General features: G+C 36.2%; 1 protein-coding gene across 5 annotated transcripts in view; it reads right to left on the bottom strand.

Annotated features, from left to right (window-relative positions):
* The window catches only part of LOC135650095 (E3 ubiquitin-protein ligase listerin-like), a 35,314-nt gene extending 10,794 nt beyond the window's left edge, over positions 1–24,520 (bottom strand). For 2 of the 5 annotated variants that reach the window (XM_065169219.1, XM_065169220.1), the window contains exons 1-10: positions 24,368–24,520; positions 24,104–24,215; positions 21,042–21,104; positions 19,203–19,280; positions 17,162–17,253; positions 9,001–9,103; positions 7,669–7,821; positions 3,887–4,545; positions 3,285–3,765; positions 593–1,071 (exon numbers count right to left, since the gene is read on the bottom strand). In XM_065169219.1, the coding sequence (XP_065025291.1) occupies positions 593–1,071; positions 3,285–3,765; positions 3,887–4,545; positions 7,669–7,821; positions 9,001–9,103; positions 17,162–17,253; positions 19,203–19,280; positions 21,042–21,104; positions 24,104–24,215; positions 24,368–24,423 (2,276 nt within the window). In that variant the 5' untranslated portion in view covers positions 24,424–24,520. Of the gene's footprint in view, positions 1–592; positions 1,072–3,284; positions 3,766–3,886; positions 4,546–7,668; positions 7,822–9,000; positions 9,104–17,161; positions 17,254–19,202; positions 19,281–21,041; positions 21,105–24,103; positions 24,216–24,367 lie in introns of those variants that run through there. The other 3 variants (XM_065169222.1, XM_065169221.1, XM_065169223.1) reach the window with 3 other exon arrangements.
* Between the last annotated feature and the right edge of the window lie 2,064 nt (positions 24,521–26,584).

Below are 26,584 nucleotides of genomic sequence, written 5' to 3'. Positions count from 1 at the left end.
GTCCATAGAATGAAGGAATATAAGACAAAATATCTCTAGTGAATAGAATTTACTGATGTAGGAATGTGTCCTATCGTCAACACAGGGGCTTACGTAACTAATGCTCCAAAATGTGGTTCATTCAGAGTTTCAGACATTCCATTATGTGCTACTATTAGATATGTGGTGGTAAATGCCACTGCATAACACCATCGATAAGCAGAACATGCCATACATCTAGACTATGCAGCCACAAATATTACACCAGGTTCCCTTCTCTATTAACGTTTTTACAAGTGCTATTATTGTTATCATACTATCACACATTGCCATGATCTCTAGACCATTACCCACTCCATATCATTTACCATTTAAAGTAGATCCTTAAACAGGTACAGTTATCAATCCCCATACTACAAATTCTTAATTGGAACATAGCCAATCTATAGTATTGACTTTTTTGTTTGACTATTTAACTATTAGCCTTGTATCTAGCCACAAATGTGTGTGTGAACTGCATAGACCACTTTAGGACATCATATATATCAGTACCATCAAATACTCTGTGATGAGTTCTTCAATAAATGTAAGTGGAGAATCAACAGAAAATTACCACAGAAATTGAGCATGACAACTTCTCACAGGAGAATGGTGGGCAATAGTTATTGCAACAGAGTCAAGCAAATTATGCCGCCAACGCTCCGGGAAGAAGCCACTACTTTGTAAATTGACTAACGTCTTGGTCCTTATTCTTTCTCTCACCTTCTCAATGAGCATAGCTAGCACCTCAATATGACTGGAATTGTCTGACATTTCATATTGTTTTATGGAATGATTAATGATTGAGCACCATTGTTTAGAGAAACACTCATCTTGAATTAAGTCAAGCAGCAGGTCAAGTTTCAAACTGCTGGAATTACTGTTTCCTTGTAAACACCAAGGAATGAGGTCACTGTTAAATGTCTGCAGAAAATGCTCCACGTTGACTTCAACGCGAACTTCGTCCTTTGGGCTAACAAAGTTAGACAATATTACTACAGATCCAAAAATTTCAATTAAGACAGACAGAAGTTTGACAGCATCTGGAGAGTCCTGCAGTCAACAAATACCAATAAACATTATCCAACCTTGTACAGTAAACCACTGAAACCAAAATGCAAATTGCTTGAAAGCATTTATTACTCCATCATTATGTATAAATAGAAAGAAAATTACAAGAAATATAAATTATAAATATTATAAGAACATTAAAAGTTGGAGAACTGAAGAGATGGTAACTTGACCAAACTTAAAATCCGGCAAAAGTACAAAAACAAAATTGTGTGAGGGGTATGAGGGCAGGGGTGGGAGGCAGTTAATTGTATATTTTGTTAATCAATCACCTGCTAAGGACATTGTATGATATTTAAAGTAGTAATCTTTTACTAATATCAAAGCTACCAATCATAGAAAGTTCAAAAGCATGCTTCTTTATGGCCTTAAAAAAGAAAAGGTGGCCTTCTGCATGAGGCTCTCACCAATGTGATGCTCAGGAGGATCAGTATACACAGATCTACTCCAAGCAAAGAAGTCTTTTCTGTATAATTTGAACTTTGACCACCACCCAAGTTCAAATGGAACAACCACATGATAATGTCCAGGATCGCAGAGACTTGGATGGTTATATTTCATTTGGAAAGTAAACAAGCTTCAGTCAAGGATTCGAATACCGGTAGTGCCAAGGCTCCCAGAGACTTGGATAGTTGTATTTCATTTGGAAAGTGAAAAAGCTTCAGTCAAGGATTCATTTACTGGATGACATAGGTGGCCCAGTTCACAAAGCCCCAACCAATGCAAGATCTGGAAACGGTCAGTGTGCATAGCACTAGCACTACCAGCAAAAAGACTGTTCTATAACTGAAACCCTAGCCACCCAATTTGATATGGAGTAACCTTTACAATAATGCCAAGTGTCCAATAGCCACATCTTTTGAGAAACTTTGTTATAGTTCATTTCAAAGGTGAAAAATCCTTAAATCATGGGTTTTAAATATCGATTGGACTAGTATGTACTGACCATTGTTTAAAGTTTCCGCCATTTCAATCAATAACCAACAGTACAAGGACAGAACAATTTTGCTAGGTCCAGTCCAAAACCGAGTTTACTGCTTAGTAAGCTCACTATACCAGACTAGCCAGATGATAAGCAAACCATCAGGTTGTAGGTTTACAGCTCGATACTAGATGTTGTCCTGGAAAACTTTTCCAAATTGTTGATATGCAGATGTCTTATCCACCTCTCTCTCCCTCATCCACCTTCTGATCCTTTACCTCCTCTTCCTTTATGATCACTGTTGCCGCCGCCTCCTCTCTGCCTCTCAATGTTGCTGCGACCTCCTCATCCATGTCATTGTCTTCTCTTACTCTAATACACATCACTGCCACCACCTCTCTCTCTTTGATCCGGCCCTAGTACTATCAATTTACTAACATGTACCAGTACCATACTGGACCACCGACTGATCTCGATATCAGACTGAGATTTTAATCCTTGATCCAACCAATATTTAGCGGACCAATCAAGGACCATTACCAAATCATATAACTAGGTACTAGTCTGTATTCAATTATTATTATTCAATGATATCGAGCGACGAGCAGTACAAGTCAGTAAACTGGTACCATACCAGTCAAATAAGCAGTTGAAATTGATGCTGAACCATTGTTTAAAACCTCAGCTTCAACCAGGATGGCATTTGTTAAACTAATTATTGCATGGCAATCAAATGTAACTTGTCACAGTTCCAACCACAAGAATATATCATCTTGACAATAAAATGCAGACGATAAAAATATGCCAAGAATGCATAAAAGGATAAAGAGAAGTGCATAAATTAATGCAAACTGTCATATTAATATTTAACATCATGCTGAATCAATAGAAATTTTCATTTCTTCAATTCACAATAGCTAGTAACAGAGAAAATCCCATCTCAAACCTAACATATTTTGGTGTTGCAGTTGGAAATTCTTATAATTGATAAGAACATCCTACTCTAATTGTTTTCCAATATAATCAAATTTGATCCCTTATTTCAAAGATTCAACAGGAGACAGGATGTCATTATTTTGGGAAAACCATAGACATTATTTTTAATTAGAATTAGAAGCGCAATATCACATAAAAACATAAGGTTTGAAATAAAATAGTCTCATAAAAATTAAAAAAAAAAAAAGATCTGATGAACATAAATGATGAACTAAAAATTATAGCAGAAAAAAATAAAGAAAAATCTCTGACATGCATATTCTCTTGTTGAATTTACCATGGATTTAATCACCGGGAAAGTGGTCATAATCAATGGTTGGCCTAAAAATTTCAAAGGCCAATCATGACCTTTCTGCAACACAAGTTCATCCAATAACAAAAAAAATCTTGTGATCCGTTCTACATGCTCATGAAAATTTTGCAAGCATTCTCCTTGCCATAAAATCTCAAGGCAGTCCTTCTGAAAAGATGTGGAGAACACATTGAGCAAATTTCTATCTTCGAGAGAAATGTCTACCAGAATGCCAACAATACACCTCACCAACTCCTGAATATAACTTGCTTCATAACTACTACTAGTTCTTTGTTTTGAATTTTCTTTACCATCATCAGTGGAGACATCAGACCTCACTAGCAAATTCCCATCTTGCTTTTTCAGGCTTGGCAACATTAGATAGTCATTCAACAAGAGTTCTACCAGAATATCATTCGTTAACTTGATGGCAGGATCATTATTGCCATCTCTTGCCGTAAAATATCTGCAAGAAGCATATTAGAGACATTTGTTATATCAGACAACAGAATAGAGAAATCACCATTAAGAAACCAGGTTTATATGATCTAATTAACTAAGCATTTAAATTATATAGAAAAATATACCTTGATACATTGCGCAACACCCAGAGAAAACATTCTTTGAATGCACCAAACAATGCCAAAGTATTTGCAGCTGAGTAGTGTGATGAGTGTCTTCCATCCCATAGATTTTGGAAGAAATCATAAATAAATTGTTCTCCAAGGTCTACATCAGTAGGCACTGAATCTAAGAATAGAACAAGTACTGGATATGAAATCTGTTGCGATCCATAACAACCATTTCTTAAGAATTGCCAAAACCGATGTAGGAAAACTTTCTGGACATTACAGTATGACCATCCATTTGGAAACTTTCTTGAGAAGAGCAAAATCATGTCCCACATGGAAGAATGGCAAGACGCATCCTTATCTTGGAAAGCACCAAGAATGGCAGATGAAAGCACCTTCATATATTCTTCATTAAAGGCATGTGGAATATGTTTTACAAAACTAGTTAGAATGGAATATGTAGCTGTACGAACAATAGGATATTTAGATTTCATATACTGAAGAAAACACTTGTGTGTAGCAAGCATATTTTCAGCAGAATATATTGTAGCAGTCCTAGCTTTGGAAACAAGTTTTTGTTCTGGCAAAGAACTTTCATTATCGCAGTTCTGCATTTTTGTACCCAACAAAATATCAACAAGGGTTGCTACCGCCAGCAGTGATGACGAAATTGCCTGTAACACAAAAGAAGGTGACATGAATGATAAGCAAAAGCATTATATTAGTACTTGAAGGACCCAAAGCTTGACAAGAAGAATGTGCAATAAAAAAAAGGGACAACTAAAACAGGAGGTGAAAATATGCGAAAATCTATGCAAATTATGGTAGCATAACCTTAGAAAAATTAAAGTGATGCACAACTAGAAGAAACAGAACACAGTGTTACTGTGATAGTAATACAAACTTATTAACATAATAGTAGATCAACAATTGTTAAAAAAGAAGCTAAATATATCTGTTTCTCAAAGCTACAGATGTAAAAAGCACAAGCAAAATCTATGGCTAATAAGCAATTGTAGAGTTCAGATAAACTTGAACAGATTATGTTCTCCTCAAAGAGTGATGAAAACTGAGGTAAAAGCAGGTGATCATATAGCTAGCTCTGTTTTCTATACAGGCAATATGACTACATCGGGATAAGCCACCTAAGAAGCATGTGATGCTATAGGACAAATACATTGGAACTAGTCTCACTTCTGATAGACAAAATACAAATGTTTGCTTTTGATCAAGTTACAGTCTAAACCTTTAACAAATTGACAAGATAATCTTTTAAAATCAGTAAGTTCCTTACTTAGATGGACAACCAAGATACTAGAAAAGGCATGACTACCTGTGAGAAGCACTAAAAACTAGAACATCCAGCTCAATAGTACCTCACTTTCTCTCACAACAGACTTCAGATCAGAACATACGAAAAGGAGAATATTACAATTATATTCTAGGACACTATCATACTACATTATGAGATGGTACAACCAAATTTGCACAAAAATTAGAACATAAGAAAGATATTTGCACACCTACAAGGTAAGACAACAGATATATCAAGACAGATGCAACATTACATGCATGGACATAAAGATATATCAGAGTTATAATTTAAACTAATATCAAAAGATACGAACACATATCGACAACGAAAAGATATGAACACATATCAACTACCAAAAGATGTGAGATCCTAACAACCTCACATCATTATAGATTACTATATCTAGACTTGATGGTCTTCTAAGAAATTGGAGAGTAGTTTGCAGTATCGACCAATTTCCACAAACGAATCGAATTAGTTCAATCAGGTTTTTTAGACTAAAAGGTCAGCCTTATAGCCATAAATTGATCAGAATCGACTAGGATCAATCACGTTAAAATAGAGTTTCCTGAGTTGGCCGAATTGACAACCTCAAAAGAAGAAAATGGAGGAGAGAAGTGTAAGAGAAGAAGAAGAAAAAAAGAGAAGCCAAGGTAGAAGAGAGAAAAAAATGAAATCTATGAGTATGACAATGGTTTAAAAAACCACCTGGACTAGTACATACTAGATGGTAAATACCGGGCCAATGGAGAATCAGGATGCGGACTAGCCTATCTCGGGTGGTTTGGCTCCAGTTCAAGTATTACTGCATTGACCCGCCAAAACAAGCTTACTGTCCAATTCAGCTTCAGTAAGCCCACTCAGGTTCTTTTTTTTTTCATTTGACAGCAACCCAACAGCTATCAAATTAAAAACCCACTTTGATCTCTCTCAAACCAGGAGATCCTCATTCTTAGCCGCCCACTGCTTGCCACACGATACTTCTCCACCTGCTCAATTCCTACAGGCACAGGCTATATCAGGCATGTAGATTTCTAGGGTCATGATGAGATTTCAATATCCAACAGATAAACATAGAAAGTTAGAAACAACAAACAAGAGGGTAACATATAGATACCAACCCATGTAGATCAAATGCTGATGATCCAAGGTTCACCGTTTTCAGGTACTGGACCCGTCTCAACTATCTATTAGACCGGTACATGCCAGTCAGTACCAGTGCACCAACACATGGTACGTCGGTGCATACCGGTGTTTCAGTGAAGAAGAAAAAGAGGGAGAAAAGGAAGGAGCAGTGGAGGAACATAGCAGGAGGAGGGAGGGAGGGAGGGAGGGAAGGAGGGAGGAAAAAGGAAGAACAGGAAGCGGTGGAGGAAGAAGAAGAAGAAGAAAGAAGTGGAGAAGCAATGGCAGCGTACCTGGGAAGCAACGGTAGCGTCAAAGTGGCAATAGCAGCAGAGGCAGCGATAGTGGTGAACCGACAGTAGCAAAGTGGCAACGGCAGGGGCAGCAGCATCGTACACGAGAAGAGGGCTCACAAATGCATTTGCGAGCCCTAATTTTTTTTTTTTTTTTTTTACGCTGAGTTGGATAGGGCCCCATCACTTTTTATTTTTTATTATTTTAATTAGATGCAGCAACATCGTACGCAAGAAGAGGGCTCGTGTTCGTGAGCCCTAATTTGTTCTTTTCTTTTTTATGCTGAATTGGGTAGGGCCCACCACTTTTATGGTTTTTTTATTATTTTAACTGGGCCATCCAAAATGGATGTGGTCCGCATATCGGCCCAAACCTGGAACAGTATGGACTGCCCATACCATACCGTTTCAAGCAGTACAGCAGTTCTTGCCACAGATAAATATATACTACACCAATAATGCATGTAGTGTCCAGTAAACATATATAGAGATGTAAACAAATATACATGTAAGATGCCAAGAGGATATGAAGTAAACCCTACTAATAGAAGAATGCTTGAGTACATACATAAAGAGAAAGAAGCAACATAACAAAAAGACAACTATTTTCTTCAAACCTTGTTGCCATTCAACTTGCTGGCCACTTCCATAGGCATAAAGCATACTTTTCTATTAATATTACTTTCTGACTTTCATATATACACTTCAAATATGAAGAGCTAAAATAAAGAATAACAAAGAGATGAAAGAACATATTACAATAGCTATTTGGCATCAGCAAAAAGATCCAGGTGACATCCTCATACTTCCTATAAATGGCATGCGTCAGAGTTGATATACGATAAAAACGATAATATAAAATACAGTATCTGGGAACTCCATTCCTAATTGCTCTGTTCTGATAACCTAACATACAAGAGATCGATGTACAATTAAAGCTAAGATATAAATACCAGCGAACTAGCCACATAAGTGCATGTTTTCAATAACATTCAACAAAATATGAGTCCAATTGTAGCTTGAAATTTTAAGACAAAAAAAGATGGAGAAATCCAAACACATACCCGTTGGTGCATATCTTCCAACTCATCTGCAGGTATGGCTTTATCAACCATTGATTGTGGTGTCAACTTTAAATTCTCATCTAAATACAAAAAGATCTCATTTACACAAAACATCAAGGCATCTAACCTTCGTTCTTGTGCTGGAAATGCTGCCTGCAATATTATCAAAATAACATTATAGCTTAAAGATATATGGACTAGAAAAATAATAACACCCCATCTTAAGCATGCATAATAAACAAGTATAAATCATGAGAAGAGTAAAGAGGTTCTTTTAGTTGAAGTATTCCTATAGAGAAATCAACAACTCAAACAAATTCTAACATACCATTCAGACAAATACATACCAACTCAATAATTATTAGACCAACCAAGAATGAGGACCATATATGTTGGTACTAGAAAGTTTTTTTTTTTTCCTGCAATATGAGAAGTATACATCAATATACAGTTACCGAAATCATATTGGACCACTACCTAAAACATTGCTCCCGATTGTTCAATATTTGTCACATAGTTAAAGGATGCCAAAATTTGAGAATATGCTGTATCTGCCCTTGATAACAGAAGATTTAAGGCAAACATCCCACCCAACTGGATTTAAGCCAAAATCAAGAGTACAACTACTGTCTTTGATAGCCACAAAACTAGGTCCAATAGTTTGATTGATCAAGTTCGGAAATTAATTACCATATTTGGTTCATTAGTCTAACTTCATACCAATTTTCAATTTTTTCAGTTAAATCTAATGAAATCCTTATGAAAGCTAGCAGAAAAATTAGATCATGACATGAAAAAGATGCTGGCTATCTATCTAAATTCAAATTTTTAGGTTCTGCATGAAATTCCACTTCGATCATCTTCGTTCAATTCCAAATTGTTCTCTTGGTTTGAAACTAAATGATACCTTCTCCCTCTCCTTTCTCTTTTTCCTTCAAACTAAATGGATGGCCATAAATAATATATGGGCTTATCTAACTAATAAAAAAAAAAGGCAAAAGAAATATATATATGTTGACACTCAAGCTCCTCAATAGACACATGTGCATTACTTTCGTTGGTATGGTTTGGATATTAAAGAGTTCCAATGAGTTATTATCATGATGTATTATCAATTATGTCAATGCAACAGTGGCATAAAGGTCCATATCATGCTGATAATGTATAATGCGTTGATTCAATATTAACAGAAAGGCTCTCATCATACTGAATTACTGATAATGTGCTGACACTTTCAAAAAGAAAATTATCTATGCCTTCACACTAAGACACTTGGTCACAAAAAGAAAGTTCATAATCAGTATAATGATTGATGAGGTATGAATTCAAAACCTCTAATGATCGTCTAGCCGACTGAGAAACTTCTGGAATGGGATCAAATTGAGAATACCACCAAGGACCCATCAAAGACTTAAGATGTGGAGCCAAGCCTCTCCTGAATGAAATATTTGATTCTTTCATTAATTCACGGGTGTCCATACAAAAAAACTTGCAACAATATGATAAAGATACACAATCAAATTGCTTATAAAAAAAGAAAAAGACAAACCAGAAGCCTACCATATAAAGGAATAAGTGATAACAATCAGTAACTAAAGGTAGTTCTTTACTACAGCTTATTCCAAGTTTTCTCTGTCCCCGATCTCTGAATGAATTATCTAACAGATCTACCTGTATTTTCTTTAAATAGAGGCCTACATATAAAGATTTGGAAAACCATAAGAAAGTGAAAATAATCATTGCTGGAGATAGTTCTTAAGCTTATTCCAAGCTTCTATTCCCAAGGTCTGATTAATGAATCTAATGGATCTACCCACATTCTTCCTATCTAACAAAGTTTTTATGGTTCTTCCTTCTTTTCATTACCATTCTTTTTTTTTTTTATTGTACAGAGCTATTGTCTTGTACAAAGCACAATGGAGGGAAAAGATCCATGTAGCCACCCCCAAATAGTTGGGGCATCACGACTTGTCGTTGCTGCTGTTGTTTTTGTCTTCACTGTTTTGTTTTTCAGTCCCTTTAAACAACATGCCGAGTAAGAGTTGTCATCTCACAAACTGGGTGAATCAATTCTTTTCTAGCATGAGATAGACCATATGTTGATCTTGACATGTGTTGGCACCAACAGCACAACCCAGCATGACATATGACAACTACCTTCTCACACACAGCAAATGGCAACACATGGAAATTAGCACATGAATCCCTGGTACCAAGATCCAACTCATTCAGTATGGTAACACAATCAGCTTTAGTGACTAACCACAAAGTGCACCTTTGAAATCTAAGTGTCCCTGTACTATTGCCTATGGAAACATCTGGTCTACTCGAATGATAGGTCTGCTTTATATAGTTATCGACAATTTTAATTTTTAAGCCTACTAAGAGACAACTTTGGAGTGATGTAATAATCAAAAGAATTGTGACAGCTACAATGTGTATCAATAATTATTGTTTTAAGCATAAATTTATATGCATGCATGGTTTCTTTCATGACAAGGCAATAGTGTTAAGACTCCACGCAACATCGGTGAACCTTGGAATCTTTGCTTCAAGAGGAAAAGATATCAGTATTTTTTATTTCATTAAAAGCATAATATAAAAAGGAAACAAGTATACTGAGTTCAAAGAATTTTACAAATTTCAATCCAAAAAATGATTTTATTGGTATAGAATTGCAAGCCTTCCTGATCTTTCATGTGTGAACTTTCCCAAAAGCTTTGCTGCTGATAAAGCACAAGAATATCTGCACTGAATTACCATTATAGATAAATGTCTCTAGTTAAGATAGAGACAAAGAACATGCTTTCGATAGGACTCGCAATAATCTTGTCATCCAAGCTTATGAATGGCAGAAAAATCTGACGAATTTATCTATTTTATCTGCATAAATACTATACCATCAAACAACACATTTTAACAGATACAACAAGAAATAAGGTCTCAACTATATGGCCCAGCTACATATATCTCTCTGAACAATTTTACTAGTCGAACTAGTAACAAATAAATTTCATAGTTAAGCTAAGTACCAATAAGTCTGTTTTTATTAATTCTAACAGAGTTCTCTTAGGTTTTTCTCTATCTATCCTCACAACACTAGCACTAATTTACAGATACTTAAAGTAGTGCGTACATAAATCTCATCTGAACATATGTGTACTACATCACTACTTTCAATCAGTGATTGAAAGAGGCGCTCAGGCGAGGCGAGGCGAGGCCCGAGCACCTCGCTAATGTCCCAGGCGGCGCGCTTCAAACAGGCGCCGCCTGGGCGCTCGTCCGAGCCCAGGCGCTGGGCGCTTCGGGCGAGCGCCTAGGTAAACCAAGTGACCAAACCAGGATTTTAGGTCTGGTTCGGTCCTGGTTCGGTTGTTAGTTGGTTCAATCGAACCAACTAAACCGATATAACCCTTACCCAACCCTAACCCGTTGTCACTGCCGCTCCCGATCTCGCTGCTCGTCGCTCCTGCTCCTGCTGCCGTTGCTCGCGCCTCCCGCGAGCCCTCCCACGAGCCTTCCCTCTGCTCACGACTCCCGCTGCTCGCGCCTCCCACGAGCCCTCCCGCGAGCCTTCCCTCTGCTCACGCCTCCCGCTCCCTTTCCCTTTCCCGCCGCCGCTCGCCGCTACTTCCTCGTTTCTCCGTCAGGCTTAGTATACAATATACTCTTAATATTAAGTTTATTTGAATTTTGAAATGATTAATTTTCAATATTGTTAATAGATTAATAATATTATTTTGATTTTAATGTTGTTAATTTTTATTTATTTGAAATTATTGCTAGGTTTCAACATAAATGGCAAGTGTAAAGAGCAACTCAATAGAGTCTCCAATGGTATCAAAAAAAAATCCTGCATGGAAGTATAATTATTTGAAGGATCCGAAAGATCATAATGCAGTGACTTGCATATTCTGCGATAAGACTACCAGAGGTGGTATTTTTCGTGCAAAACAACATCTAGTAGGAAATTTCAAGAATGCAGCAGCTTGTAAAAAATGTCCACCTGAGGTAAAAGAAGAGTTGTTGAGTTATATGAATGAAAAGAAGACACAAAAGAATGAATCTTACGGGAATTTACCAGAAGACAATGTTGAACATCTCAGGGATGAAGAAGAAGATTATTCTATGAGTATTAACCCAAGTGAAAAAAGAGTATACGACAAAAAGGGAAAAGAAGTTATGATTACTAAGAAAGATAAAAAAAGACCGATGGATCTATATATGTTTCAATGATCCCAGAAACAACAAGGGCAAGCAGGAGGTTCAAAATTTAGACAAACAAATATAAGTGATGCTTGTGATAAAGAAATAAGAGGAAGAACAATTCAGCACATTGCTCGCTTCTTCTATAAGGCTGGTCTTCCCCTTAGTACAACTCGTTTAGACAGTTTCAAGGATATGATTGAAGCTATTGGAAGATATGATGCAGGATTAAAACCTCCAAGTTATTATGAGATGCGAGTTCCATTGCTGCAAAAAGAGTTGAATTATACAAATGACTTACTAAAAGGTCATAAAGAATCATGGGCAACACATGGTTGCTCTATTATGTCAGATGTTTGGACTGATAGGAGGCGCAGGAGTATAATTAATTTTATGGTTAATTGTTCTTTAGGGCAAGGTCTGCCATACCGTACCGTACCGGAGTTTCGACCTGGGCTCGGTACGGTACGGTACCGGTGTACCGGGCGGTACACCCTGGTGTACCGATACTGTAGCAGTGCTACAGTGTAGCACTGTAGCACTGTAGCGGTATAGGGCGGTCCGCGTACCGAGTACCTGGCGTACCGGTACGTACCGCCCGGTACGGCCGGTACATACCGCGCGGTACGGCCGGAACGCTTCGATACGGCAGACACTGCTTTAGGGACTATGTTTGTGAAGTCAAAAGATGCTTCATCTTTTGTAAAATCTAGAGACAAGATATATGATTTACTTGACAACTTCGTGGAAGAAATTGGAGAACAAAATATCGTTCAAATCATACTTCTGCCATCCAATATCCTAACGTGATCTCCTCCAGCGCAACGTCAATTCCTCCTGCGTTAACTGTCTAATCCTGATCGAGTAGACCTGCATCACTCAAAATGCAATTAAACATCTAAACACAATCAAGTAGTTTCATCATCAAAATCCGAGATTCAACAGCCGGAAGTCCGCTGGAGCATCGTCAAAGGTTCATCGGATGTTCATCGGAAGTTCACCGAAAGCTCACCGGAAGAAACGATTGACGTACCGGAGCAAGTTGCAGTAAATGTCTTAAGAAATATCGTAGTTAGCTTGTAGATTAAGTTAGGAATGGGAGGTGATCCCATTAACTTAATCTAGGGGCAATTGGGCCCTTGATAGACCCAAATTGGGCCGAATGGATCAACCCATTCAGACCAGAATTCCTGCCAAGCGGTGGCACCACCAAGGTCGGCGGTGGCACCGCCCCGGAGATGGTCTCCCAGGAAAGCTGGGCGGTGCAACCGCCCAGGTCAGGCGGTGGCACCGCCTGGGCTCAATCTCCGAGCGAGACTGGGCAGTGCAACCGCCCTAGTCAGGTGGTGGCGCTGCTTTGGCTCAGTCTTCGAGTGAGACTAGGCAGTGCAACCGCCCCTGTCAGGCGATGGCACCACCCAGAGGCTCAATCTTTGAGCTGCCATGCTATTGTACCGCCCCAGTCAGGAGGTAGTACCGCCAGGACCCTAGAAATCCGAGAAATGACATTTTTGAGCTCCAAATTCAAACCAGTTCGGGGCTTATATAAACCCCACACTTTCCTGCATGAAAGGGCAACCAAAGGCACTGAAAAGCCAATCTTACTCTGTGATTTTTAGAGCTCAAAAGTGTTGTAAAGACTAGAAGTTCTCCTCCCTCTTTTCTTTCAAATTTTGATATGTTTTAGCTGGTAATATTCATCTTTTGATTTTGTTAATTATTTTATCTTCAATTAAGTGTGTTAAACTCTTAAGTCTTATCATTTTTGTTATCCTTTGTCTCAGGTAAATTGCTTGAATCAAAAAGACAACACTTGTATTGGACTCCATGTGCAGCACATTGTATTGATTTAATGTTGGAGAATATTGGAAAGATCTTAGAAATCAAGAAAACCTTAGAAAGGGCAATTTTTGTTGTTGGATTTCTTTATAATCACATTGGGGCTTTGAATATAATGAGAGAATTTACGGGGAATAAAGAATTAGTGAGACATGGTGTTACCCGATTTGCTACTTCATTCTTGACATTACAGAACGTGCATCGTCAAAAACATAATCTGAGAAATATGTTTACCTCTGAGAAATGGGTGACAAAAAAATGGGCAAAAGAAGCAAAAGGCAAGAGGGCTACTGATATCATCTTAATGCCATCCTTTTGGAATCATATAGTTTATATACTAAAGGTAATGGGCCCTCTTGTTCGAGTCCTTCGGTTGGTGGATAATGAAAATAAGCCTGCAATGGGATATATTTATGAGGCTATGGATAGAGCAAAGGAGACGATTAAAAGATCTTTTAATGAAAATGAAGAAAAATATGAGAAAATTTTTACAATCATTGACGAATGATGGAATTGTCAACTTCATCGTCCCTTACATGCAGCAGGATATTATTTGAACCCTGAATTCTTTTATAAGATTAAATCTGTTGGATTTGATGCAGAAGTTTTGGGTGGGTTATATCAGTGCGTTGCAAGATTAGTTCCCAGCCTTAAGGTTCAAGATAAGATTATTCATGAATTATCTTTATATAAAAATACTGAAGGTCTTTTTGGAATTCCAATTGTCGTTCGATCCAGGACAACTACCTCTCCAGGTATTAATAATTTGATATAATTAATTTCATATATATTATGTTACTATGTTATTGCTAATAATAACATAAATTTTGCAGCTGAATGGTGGAGTCTATTTGGAAATTCCACCCCGAACTTACAGAAATTTGCTATCAAAGTACTTAGTTTGACATGTAGTGCTTCGGGTTGTGAGCGAAACTGGAGTGTCTTTGAGCATGTTAAGTATTACTAAATATTTTTGTTTTAATTTATTTATTTATTTAGATATATGTATTAATATATTTTTAAATTATATGACATGACAGATTCACTCGAAGAGAAGAAATCGGTTAGAACATCAACGATTGCACGATCTTGTTTACATAAAGTATAATCAAGCTTTGAAGACTCGTCATGATTTGAAAAATAGATTTGATTCAATCTCATTGCAAGATATTGATGATTCAAATGAGTGGTTACTAGGAGAAATGGGTGATAACTTGCAAGATGCTGAAGACGAGCTTGTATTTGAAGATGATAGATTGACATGGGGAGATGTGGCAAGAGCTTCAGGTGCTGGAGAATTACAAACATATACAAGACAGATGTCAAAGAGAAAAATGAGTGCAAAAGCATCAAGCTCGGCTCCTGCTATTGTTGAAGACATAGAGAATGAAACATATATTGATGAAGAGGAAGGAATCGAAGGACAAGAGGAAGAAGACGAATTCAATGAAGATGATTTGTGTGAAAATGACGATAATATTGATTATGATGAATGACTTTGATGTAAAATTTTATTGTTTTGAATTTTGAAACTTTTTGTTAATGTGACATTGTGATTTTGTATCTTAGATTTTCTTAATTTAATAGCATATTTTTATTTAAAATTTTAAATAATTATATTTATTAATTATATTATATATTTTTATATTTTAGCGTCTCGCTTCGCTCGGACGAGCGCCTAGTGCCTCGGGCGTTTTTGGACCTTGGAACCTTTTGGCGCCTAGCGCTTTTTAAATCACTGCTTTCAATGATTTAAAAAGCGCTAGGTGCCAAGGTTCCAAAATGCCCAAGGTGTTCTGAAATATTAAAATATAAAAAATATATAATTCAATTGATAAATATGATTATATAAATAAAAATACGACATTAATTGAAAATATCTGAAGTATAAAGTCACGTTATCCATCTTCTAATAACAAAAATGTCAAAAGACTCAATAATAAATAGAGATTAACAATGCTAAAATCTAAATAGGGACTATTATATGGTAACAATAGTTAACAATATAATATTAACAGTATTTAATCAACTGTTAACAGTAGTTAGAGGGGAGAAAAGAGTCATCGATGGTGGAAAGTGGGGAAGGAGAGGGCAACGGTAATGGAGGAACTTTCGAACGACGACAGTAGCGACGGAAGAAGTTGCAAACGACAGCAACAATGACAGAAGAAGCTTTGAACGACAACTACGACAACGGAGGAAGCTACAAACGATAGCAACAGCGGCAAAGGAAGTTGCGGATGACAACGATAGTGGTGGAGGAAGCTTCAAACGATGGCAACAACGGCAAAAGCTACGAACAACGACGTCGTGAGCGAAGAAAGCTTCAGATGTGTCCGTCGATGGCAAAGGAAATTCTGATCCTCTCCCTCAACAGTGGAAGGAAAAGCACACGAAAGCGACGACGGTAGAGGGAACTGTGCATGAAAGCTAGACCTTTAGACCCGTTCGTTGGTGGCAAAGGAAGCGTCGGTCCTGTGCGTCGATGACGAAGACAGCGAGTGCGCACGAAGTAGGGTTTATTGGTCGGGGTCATGCACGAGGGGGGGTGGGGTGTTTGCGTGCGCAGCTTTAGTAAAGCTACTTAGTTGGTTCATTGAACCAACTAAGCTACTGTTCAATTAAACCAGACTCTCAAGTCTGGATCGATTGCTTTCCTTCAACCGAGCGCTCCCCTGAGGTGCTCAGCGCCTAGGTTCAAGCGAGCGCCCAGGCAACGCTTCACTAAAGCACGCCGCTTGAGCTAGCCTTGAGGCACTTGGGCCTCACCTCGCCTCATCTCACCCAAGAGCCCGGGCGCCTATTTAAACCACCGACTACTTTTACCTCATCATATCATCAATTGAAAGTTTGAAATCATTCCTAATAGTTGATATATGTAAATATACTTATCCTATCTTTTATGGCAACTTCATACATTCACCTTAACATTATTATTTGGCACTACTAACTTTTTGTAAATGTTGTCACCCAATTGCCTAACATTTTGATCCATAAAGCATAGTTTGCCTTGGGGATGGATGGTGACTGATATACTATCTAAAGCATCAACCCCACACTTGATACAAGATTGTCCTGGGGCTTCATAGTCTCCCCAACCTAATCTCAGGTGTCCTCATCAAACACATATAAATAACAAAAAAAATCAAATGGAAAACTAAAATCCCTGCAAGTGATGTTGGATCTGGAGGTACTACAGACAAACAAATAGCAACCACCAATCATCGTGCCTAACGTAAACCACACACCAATAAATGGTTGCTGCATTGGTACTATCTAAAGCCTTCTCCCATACTTGACATCAAAGAATCTAGCGGGTATCATAAGTAAATTTCTTAGTTTACTTATAAAGTACACTTTGCAAACTGAAGCTAAAATAAGAAACATGCAAAAGACTGAGATCAACCAGCATTGGCAGATTTACATAAACCACCAAACTAGTGCAAACCTGATGGCATTAACAAGACTGGTCATTGTGACATGTGTAGCTTGGCGAACCTCTCTATTGTAATCATGCAACAACTTCCTGTATTCAAATGTCTATCGTAGAAGATTAGTAAATCATTTGTTGTGAAGATTTGTTGAACAAAATCAGAACTAAAAGAAATACTTAGCATTACCATAGGATCAATGTTTAGTGACACACATTATTTGAATAGTAGAATGATAAGCAAACAATCAGAAGTAATAAGAAGCATTTGAAAAAAGACAATAAAAAAATAAATTGGTAGTTCTTTTGGTGTAAACAAGAGGTGAGACAAAATCATAGAATCTTAAAAGGCAGATATAGAATCTTTAAAAGCATATGGACAAACCTAAAAGACAAAAGAAAAGTTAATGGCCCATTAAAATAGACTGCTGAAGTGGAACCAAAGACCAAACTTGCACCATCAATAGTGGATAAGAGTTTAAGCTAATAAAGACACCAAAAAAGTTCCTAGACAATATTTATACACATCACACACATGCAATCGAACACAAGATATTAAGATGTGAAGGTGATAGAGATGTACAAAGGACCTTGAACAATTTAAAAGGAATTGTGAGATAAAGATCAATCTGTGCAGCTAATTGTGGCTATGACAAAGATTTTGCTCAAATGGTCTATTACATGATGGTAGCTACAACATAGATTTTGCTCAGAAGGGATTGTAGATTATGATGACTTAAACTTTGGTCAAACTGAGGCATAGAAGGTATATCTTGCTTTTATAATCATCTCTCCATCACCTCTACTTGTCTTCTCCTCCCTCTGCCTCCTCCAACCACTTCATAATCTTCATTTTTCATCAAGTAGGCTATCTTGCCCTCGGCAATCAGCATAGCAACCCACTAGAAATCCAATATACCTTCCATAATGCAAACTTGGCCAATGTCACCAATCATACATGATCAATGCTTTAAAATCACTGTCCACCAAGCCACCAATGTTGTTGAAACTTGAAACACACTTATTTTCTAACCTCTGACTTTCATCAACACAACCTCTTTCCTTGTGCATCTTCTCCTCAAGAAGGTCTTGGCCTAAAGAACCATTACAAGAGGTCAGGTCAGCTAGCAATGACAACGGTGGACTAGAGTTAGTTCAGCTCAGTGTTTAAAAAAGCTCCCCATAGGTACAATTCACCAAGGTCCTATATTGCCCAAGTTATCAGGCACTCTCCTAGGCATTCACCCCAGCAAAGCACAATGCTAAATTACAAAAACTATAAAGAGGAAGGAGAAGAGAGAAGCAGGAACGGGAGTGGAGTCCAGAAGCTATGGCAGTTGGTTGCAGAGAGAAGAGAACAGAGGAAAGAGATGGTGGCAGCAGTCTGTATTCCGTCATACTTTTCCTAAATATACATTTTCTTGCTTATTTCCTTCCTCTTTAGCACTCATTAAAATCTAAATCACCTCTCTCCCTTTTTGGCACCCAATTTTAAGTCCAGATCAGTACTCTTTAATTTTTGTTTTAAGCCCCACAATGCAGATCATTATTTGTCCAGAGAGATCAGACTATGTAAATTAGTGGCAAGACTACTTCAAGATGGAAAGCAATTTTGACTACTGATGATTTAGTGTAAAAGTCAGTCTATGTGCAAAAAAAGATGGTAAAATAAAGCTACTCAAAAGGAACTGCGATGTAAATGTGAAACATGTAGCAAAAACCATAGATCTAAATGGTGCTCCAGGAAAAAAAATCCAGATGTTAATCCAATAGTGATCAAAGCTGAATCAGATAACTCTGAAGCCATTGCCACATGACTACATAAGAAGCCGAGTCAACTTTGAAATGATTTTAACTGCCACCAATACAGAAAAAAAACAAGAGAAACCAAATAAAGTTAGCAAAAGGGCAATCAAAAAGCCGAGATCAGAACAACTGATGACATATATAAGATTTAAAAGCACAAAAAATTCATGATACAATCATCAAAAGCTACTGGAAAAATCAACTGAAGCTTGTGAGAAGTTAATGTCATATGAGTATGGTGGAAGAACTATACCCACTGTGGAACAATTTGCACTATTTCCTCACTAGACTTTTGCTTAAAGAGAACTGCCAATGATGTAAGAGCTTTTAGCTGCACCAAGAAATATGTGTTTTGTTATGGTAGCCAGCTAATAAGAAACATAAAATCAACATAAATGCCCTACATAATTTATATAAGAATACAAACGTCACATAGCCAATGGCAGTTAACAACCTGTGTAACAATTTCAACAATTATAGTACCTAAAAACTTCTAACTTCTGAGGGTTGTTTTGTGGGGTATGAGAGTCTTAGGTTTGAACTAGTGGAAAACTGATTCAAGTACCAGATGTGAGCAAGGTTTCAAAAATCAGGGTCAGGACTCGAATCAGCCAACGATAGCAAATGGTAATGTCCCATAAATTTTTGGGGTCAGTTTCATGAATTTCTGGGCAATATCAGACAATGCCTGTTAGCTGGGACCTCTAGAGGAAAAAAAGAAATGCACCACACAAGTATACTTAAATTGATTGCCATATCTATAACAAATTCATAGCAGATATAACTTGTATGATGCTTTTTTGGATACATGTTAGATACTTCACCCGAAAATGTTTTTAATTAATTATTAGAAAGATTTAAAATATGAAGATAATTGGGGATAGTGGATACTTCTTGTAAGGGTCTTTTTTTCTTATATGTCAATCTTTTGATTATATAGGAGATGGATATGTAACTTTTGATAAATAGTTTCAACTTTCAACTCATTTGTATTAAGCATCGGATTATGAAAAGAAAATTTTTGATTTTATAATGTTCATCTTATCTACTATAATAACTAAAGTTCTATATTGTTAACAATAACTTCTCTCATGATGCACAGGCTAGAAACAAAGAATGACAATTAATTAATCATCGTGACATATAGCAACATAATCTAGCACTTGGAACAAATGTCGAGCTTTGTCATTTATATAAAACATTGTTATTGACACATTCATGTCATAAACCTTTTTTCTTAAAAATGTACTACGGTATATCACATCACAAGTTTGCAATTGTATCCATGCTTTATAAAAAGATACAACAAAAAATTCTGTTTGGTTTTTGGAACTGTCATATCTTCTAACCGCTCAGTGTGAAATTGTCAACTCATGATCTTGTGAGAGACTTCGCAGGCTTTTGGTGGGGCTTGTGATCACTAAAGTTAAGGTCTTTCTTTCTTTGTATATGCCAAGTCTCAAGTGAATTTGTTTCGGACGACAGACAGAGATTCAAGTCCCATGTTTCATGATCTTGTAAAATAGTTGTCCAGCCACTAGAGTTTCTAATGTGAACTCTTCTTTGCTTTAATAAACAAAAAAGTAAATATGACGTTTGGAAAAAATCGCTCTCATTTCCACAGGAGAGAAGTATACATATAGAATAGGTACTTATATCAGTAACAAGAAGTGACCAAGGATCCAGATTCAAATGACTTACCAACTATAGAAGTTTCTTCAGTATAATATCAACCATACTACAAACACAGATAACTTCACACGTGTGATCGAGGGACAAAGGAAATAAGCAGGAAGATAAACAATGTCATTATGCTCTGGGATAAGAAAAGAAGGAAATCCATGCAGTCAATTAAAATGTTAATCATGACGAAAGTTATACATAGTTTTAGTAAGCCATATCCTCTGCCAAAAATGCTCTAGTCAGATGAATCAAATTAAATAGACACGATGAGAAGTCACACTAAATAATTTATTCCACAGAGTAAAGGCACATGACTTCCATGACCAGAAAAGAGTGAGCCAACAAAAAGATAATAGATACCAGGATCTAATGATAGATGTTTCAGAGGACAAAAAACTCATTGCATTACCTTTGTTGTTGGATCTTTTCTACCAAGCCTCTTCAAGTGTTGTGCCATTTCACTGTCAACATCCTACATGAAGTAAATTATGGTTAATTGATACCATGTCCAACCATCAACATTTGCAATGCACATATAATTTTAGAACGTCGAATGAGGATGCAATGAATTAAAATGACAGATGATAACCATATAAGCTTGAAAATTCAACATAACTCAAATAACAGAATCAAATATCTAATTAGAAATTTTTTGGAAAACACTCTCTCTCTATAATCCAACTTCATACAATAAATTACATGAATATAGCAAGTTACCATGGAATGAGGATGACAGTCAGATTGAGCACATATGAATAATACGTCATAACAAACATAGAATCACTTGTCCTCTCCATATCAGAGTTGATGGCATACTTATTTGATATATGTCAGAAAATTTTCAAAGAAGGTTATAAAATAATTATTTAGGGGTTATTTCGTGCATACTTCTAGGAGAAGCTTGTTATTTCATTAAAAGTTGTTCGTTGAATTATAGAAAAGATAGGTATTTGGAAATTGGATATATGGTCATTATTGTTTCATGCCATTTGCATTAAGCATATAATAATAATTAATGATATTAAAAAAATATTCTTTAATTATCATAAACTTTTGCAATTTTGTCTATATTCTTCTATTACAATGTTACTAAAAAGACTTTCTTTTGTGCTGTATAGGTTAAGGGTGCTAGTTAATGATATGTAATAATATGTAACTATGCACTATGACATAATAAAGCATTGTACATGTGCAATACCCAAAAACAGATATTTAAATTGTGTAATTATAATATAGACTCCATGCACATTTATTATCATGCCTTTTTCCAAAAGTCAGTTTCAAGACGGATAAGGAGGATTACTAGAAGGTGACAGCCAGTAAAAATATTGAATTCTATAAGCACATATCTAATATTGATTCCGGTACAGGCTTATTGAATTTTATAAGCCCAAATGCCCCAGACTGTCACGAACGATCGTCACGCACTCGTAACAACTTCGTTCAACAAACCGTTCGTCACTTTTGCATGCTTGTACAGAGACATGGCAGCCTGTTTTGCCTTGGTTTTGTGTGTTTTGCTTGTAAAAATACATGTTCGAACAGGTTGCAGCGCTACAGTGCGACCGTTCACCGCGCCGGGCTAAAATGGCTCCGTTTTCGCGTGTCGCGGGCTGTTTTCTACAGCCCGCTGCAGCGCCAAAAACGTCTACCATCTCAGTACGCTGGAACCCCCTGGGTGGCACAGGGCTAGATGGGGCTTCGGTATATTGTTGGGCGTTAAAAAACTCTTCACAAGTTCGCACATTAACTTGACGGGAACTTTACTTCGCGTCCAGCATCCGGTGAGCAGTTGTTTGTAGACTTGCAACTGTTCGTTCTACCTTCTAAAGTCCTTATTTTCCTCCTTCCTCTCTTTTCTCCTCTGCACACAATGTGCTTGCTGAATTGCTTGTAAAGCTTCCCTCTTTGCGAGACGTCGGGACTTGTTCGTCGCTCGTTTTCAATCTAATCAACCTTCTGTTTTATAGGTCCTTCGGGACCTGTACGAGGTTGCAACTAGGCTAACCCTTTGTGGACGCGTATGTCACAAAGGCACCTCATGACTTAGGCAATCCCAACTAAGTCCGAGAAGTTGACGCAAGGGTGCTTCGCAACTTAGGCAACTAAAGCTAAGTTCGCGTCTTGGTCACAATGGTGCCTCACGACTTAGACAATTCCAGCTAAATCTGTGACAAAATGACAGTGTGGGCTATGAGATGACCTGAAAGAGCTTTATCACATGGCATAAGCATGTGCAAAATAAGAGTTCTCACCAGATCAATACTAAAAATCTGACTTATCAAGTATAAATAAAGAAGTTACCTTAGATCATCGGAACAAATTAGTTGTATACAACATATAAACACAAGGGGTTATAATCAGTAAATACGGTGATAGGAGGATAATATATTTTATTTACAAAATGCTAATGGGTGGTTGAAAAATCTATAAAGATAAAGAGGCACAAGATACCGATTTTGGTATACAAGATATGATAAAAAAATAGAAATGACATATGTATTAATGGAGTGAATATAAATCAACAAATCACACTACCACGACATGTAGGGGTCATACATTAGCAATCAGGCAGCACCCCCTCTTACTTTGTAATGTGTAATTGCCAAGAGCTAGTTGGCAATAATGCCATTGCCTCCCACGTTCTATTTGATCACAGATTCTACACAACATGTGATCGACCATTAACAACCTCTGCTACAAAGGGGGAATAGCACAAGTAAAAGGCTAATCACACTCTACACACTCCTAGGCTCTTAAGCTATCTACTTTATAAATTATGTGCAAGTAGAATGATAATACTTACTAAATGAAGAAGTGAATACCCTAGATTTTTCAGTGTCCTAAAAATATGACAATACTAACTAAACAACAACATAGTTAAGTAGACCTGTGAAAATAAAAGCCTCTACATAGTACCTCCTCCTTATACAAGGCTTTTGATAAGAAATCCATGACAGATGTCAATTTTCATATCCATGGTATTGCTTAATTGGATTTACCTGTGAGTACTGCACCAACATCTTAGTCATCACTTTGGTTCTTATCTGTGTGTACTCAACCAACGTCTTAGTCATTACTTTGGTTCTTATCTGTGTGTACTCAACCAACATCTTAGTCATTTAAATTTGAACCTTCTTGTCACAACCTAGCTTTTAAGTCAAAGATTACAGCTTATGCGGCACAAAATTGTTAGGATCATTGTAATTAAAGAAAAAAAGTTCTCCTTTCATCTAATCAGATCATCTTACTCAACTAAAATCTCTTTTATTGTTCCCAATTGGTCAGCACCTAAATTGACAAATTTACTACTTATATTATAAAAGGTGGCCAACCTAATCAACAAAATTTAGCTACTCAGCTCAAAGAAAAGAAGATTACAATCAATGTAACTTCCAGATTCGTATCTGTTTCAAAATCCAAAGAGAATGACAAATTAATAAGGACTAAGGAAGATTAAGAAAAACACACCGAAAACGGCAAGGAATCATCTGCTGGTGAAGAGGATTCAACCCGAGAATTCCCCAGGTAACCACCGAAACCAACGGTTGAGACTCCCGACGGTAACAAAGAAGCAGCCAAGCTAAACATGACCACCAATTAACAAGTAAGAACTAATAGCAGATTAAAGAAACGATATAGAAACCATTAAAAAAAACTCAAGAACGGAATCTAAACGATCGAACGATGAAATCAACAGTAGTAGGAGATGGAGGAGAAGAAGAGGGGCTGAACCTGCTGCTAGAAGGGCGCGTCTTGCTCCTCCCACCATCACCCTTTGGCTTCCCCATCCTCTGCGGCGCTTTCACCCGAGTGAAGGATCCCTAATCGATCGAACACCTTATAAGAATCGTCAGGAAACCTAAAACCAGGGCGGAAGAGGGCGAAATAGAGCGGTAAAAGCTACGACGCAGTGATACATATCGGTCGGAGAAGTCGGGAATGAGCGGAGAGGATTCGGGTCGCAGGTAAGCGGATCCGATATGGACCACAAATGATCCGAAAACCATGATTTGGGTTCGGGTCCACGAACACACCCGTTGAATCCGTGTAAGCATCTGTATCCAACACCATGCATATATTTCCCACGGTCATTTTTCTTTCTTTTAAATTTCTCTTCTGATCATATAAAAATCATGAAAAACATGAATTAAATGTACAAGAATTCCCCGATATGAAAGCTACAAGGAAAAGATGAACTCATCTAAATCATCCCATAGGAGTAACGTCATCTTTGTACTAGCATTCGTCATTTTCGTCTACATCAAAGATCTGAATGATACAAAAAAAATCCACATAAAAAAATGATAACAGCATCAAATAAATACGTCCACAATTATATTACTATTATAATTATTTATGACGTTGGCAGGGCCTGTGGTAGAATATTAAGGTAACAACATTGTTGTATATATATATATATATATATATATATATATATATATATATATATATATATATATATATAAACTCATAACTTTGGGTTTTTTTTCTGTAAAGGAAAATGTTAACCTTAAAAATTTATTTGGGTTCATATAAGCTTAAATCGGATACAAAATTGATTTATCGCTATTTCATATTTACTAATTGATGTCACCAATGTTGTATAATCTTTCATCTCCAATTACTCAGCTATTTCATTGCAATAGTATATCCTCCCAGCATTCTTACCTTTGTATGTCACAGTATTTAGGGTTGAGTTTTGCTTATGAAAATTCAGTTTTGTCATCGACGATATCGATTTATTTGATTTTTTATTCCATCGGTGTCATAAGGAAGGTTCAAGCGTTTTCTATTGAACTCTAGAATATTTTTGCACATTTAAGTTTCTAAATATATCAATAATATATGTAAAAAATATGATCCAAAAAAAAAAAAAGATGTTGCATTATTTTTTGTAGAAAAATTAAAACAATACGTGACTTTGATGTACTTTTCACAATGATCTCAAATTTTTAAGAAAGCTTTGAATAAGATACTTACGGATATATATCAATAGTTTTTTATTTAAAATTATTTTATATTTTTACGGATTTTTTAGAATATAAATAATAATATTTTTATTTTCTTCTTTTTATATTTTTAATAAATTATAATGCATCCATGTAATATTCTTTTATATTTAAGCTTCTACATAGGTCAACAATATATGTAGAAATTTTGGCTTAAAAAAATTTCCTAATACGTCTATTATTTTTGAGTAAAAATAAAAAATAGTACATTGCATGGATATACTATTCAAAACGATCTGAAATTTTTAAGAAAATTTTGAATATGATACTTATTGACATATGCCACTAGTTTTCTATTATAGATAATTTTTTTTATATTTTATGGATTTTTTTAGCATATGAATAGTGTATCATTTTTTATTTTCTCTTTATTTTTCTATTTATGATAAATTATAATTCATTCGTGTAATTTTTTTATATTTAAGCTTCTAAATAGTTTAACAATATATGTAGAAAATTTGATATAGAAAAAAAAAATCTAATAGGTGATACATTATTTTCGATAAGAAATAAAAAATAATACATCTTATGGATGAAATACTCAAAATGACATAAAATTTTTAGAAAAGCGACACTTATTAACATGTCACTGATTTTTTATTTTAAATTTTTATGGATTTTTTAGTTTCTAAATAGTGTGTCATTTTTTTATGTCCTTCTTGTTCTTTCTATTTCTAACCAATTATAATGCATCATATAGATGCATTATTTAACAATATATATATAATTTGTTATAAAAAAATTTTAATAGGTGACGCACTATTTTTTAGAAAAAATAAAAAATAGAGCATATAGATGTACTATTCAAATTGATCTAAAATTTTAGGAAAGTTTTGAATATGACATTTATGTGTAAGGAAATCTGAGAGGTGACATCACATATGCAGCGCAATGGAAGAACATTAAAACAAAATTCCTAAAAATTCTTAAAGATATATTC

The sequence above is a fragment of the Musa acuminata genome, chromosome BXJ3-9 (assembly GCF_036884655.1).
Source record: "Musa acuminata AAA Group cultivar baxijiao chromosome BXJ3-9, Cavendish_Baxijiao_AAA, whole genome shotgun sequence".
NCBI lineage: Eukaryota > Viridiplantae > Streptophyta > Magnoliopsida > Zingiberales > Musaceae > Musa > Musa acuminata.
Note: the sequence above shows the minus strand (reverse complement) of the source record. Positions and strands in the feature narration are given on the sequence as shown.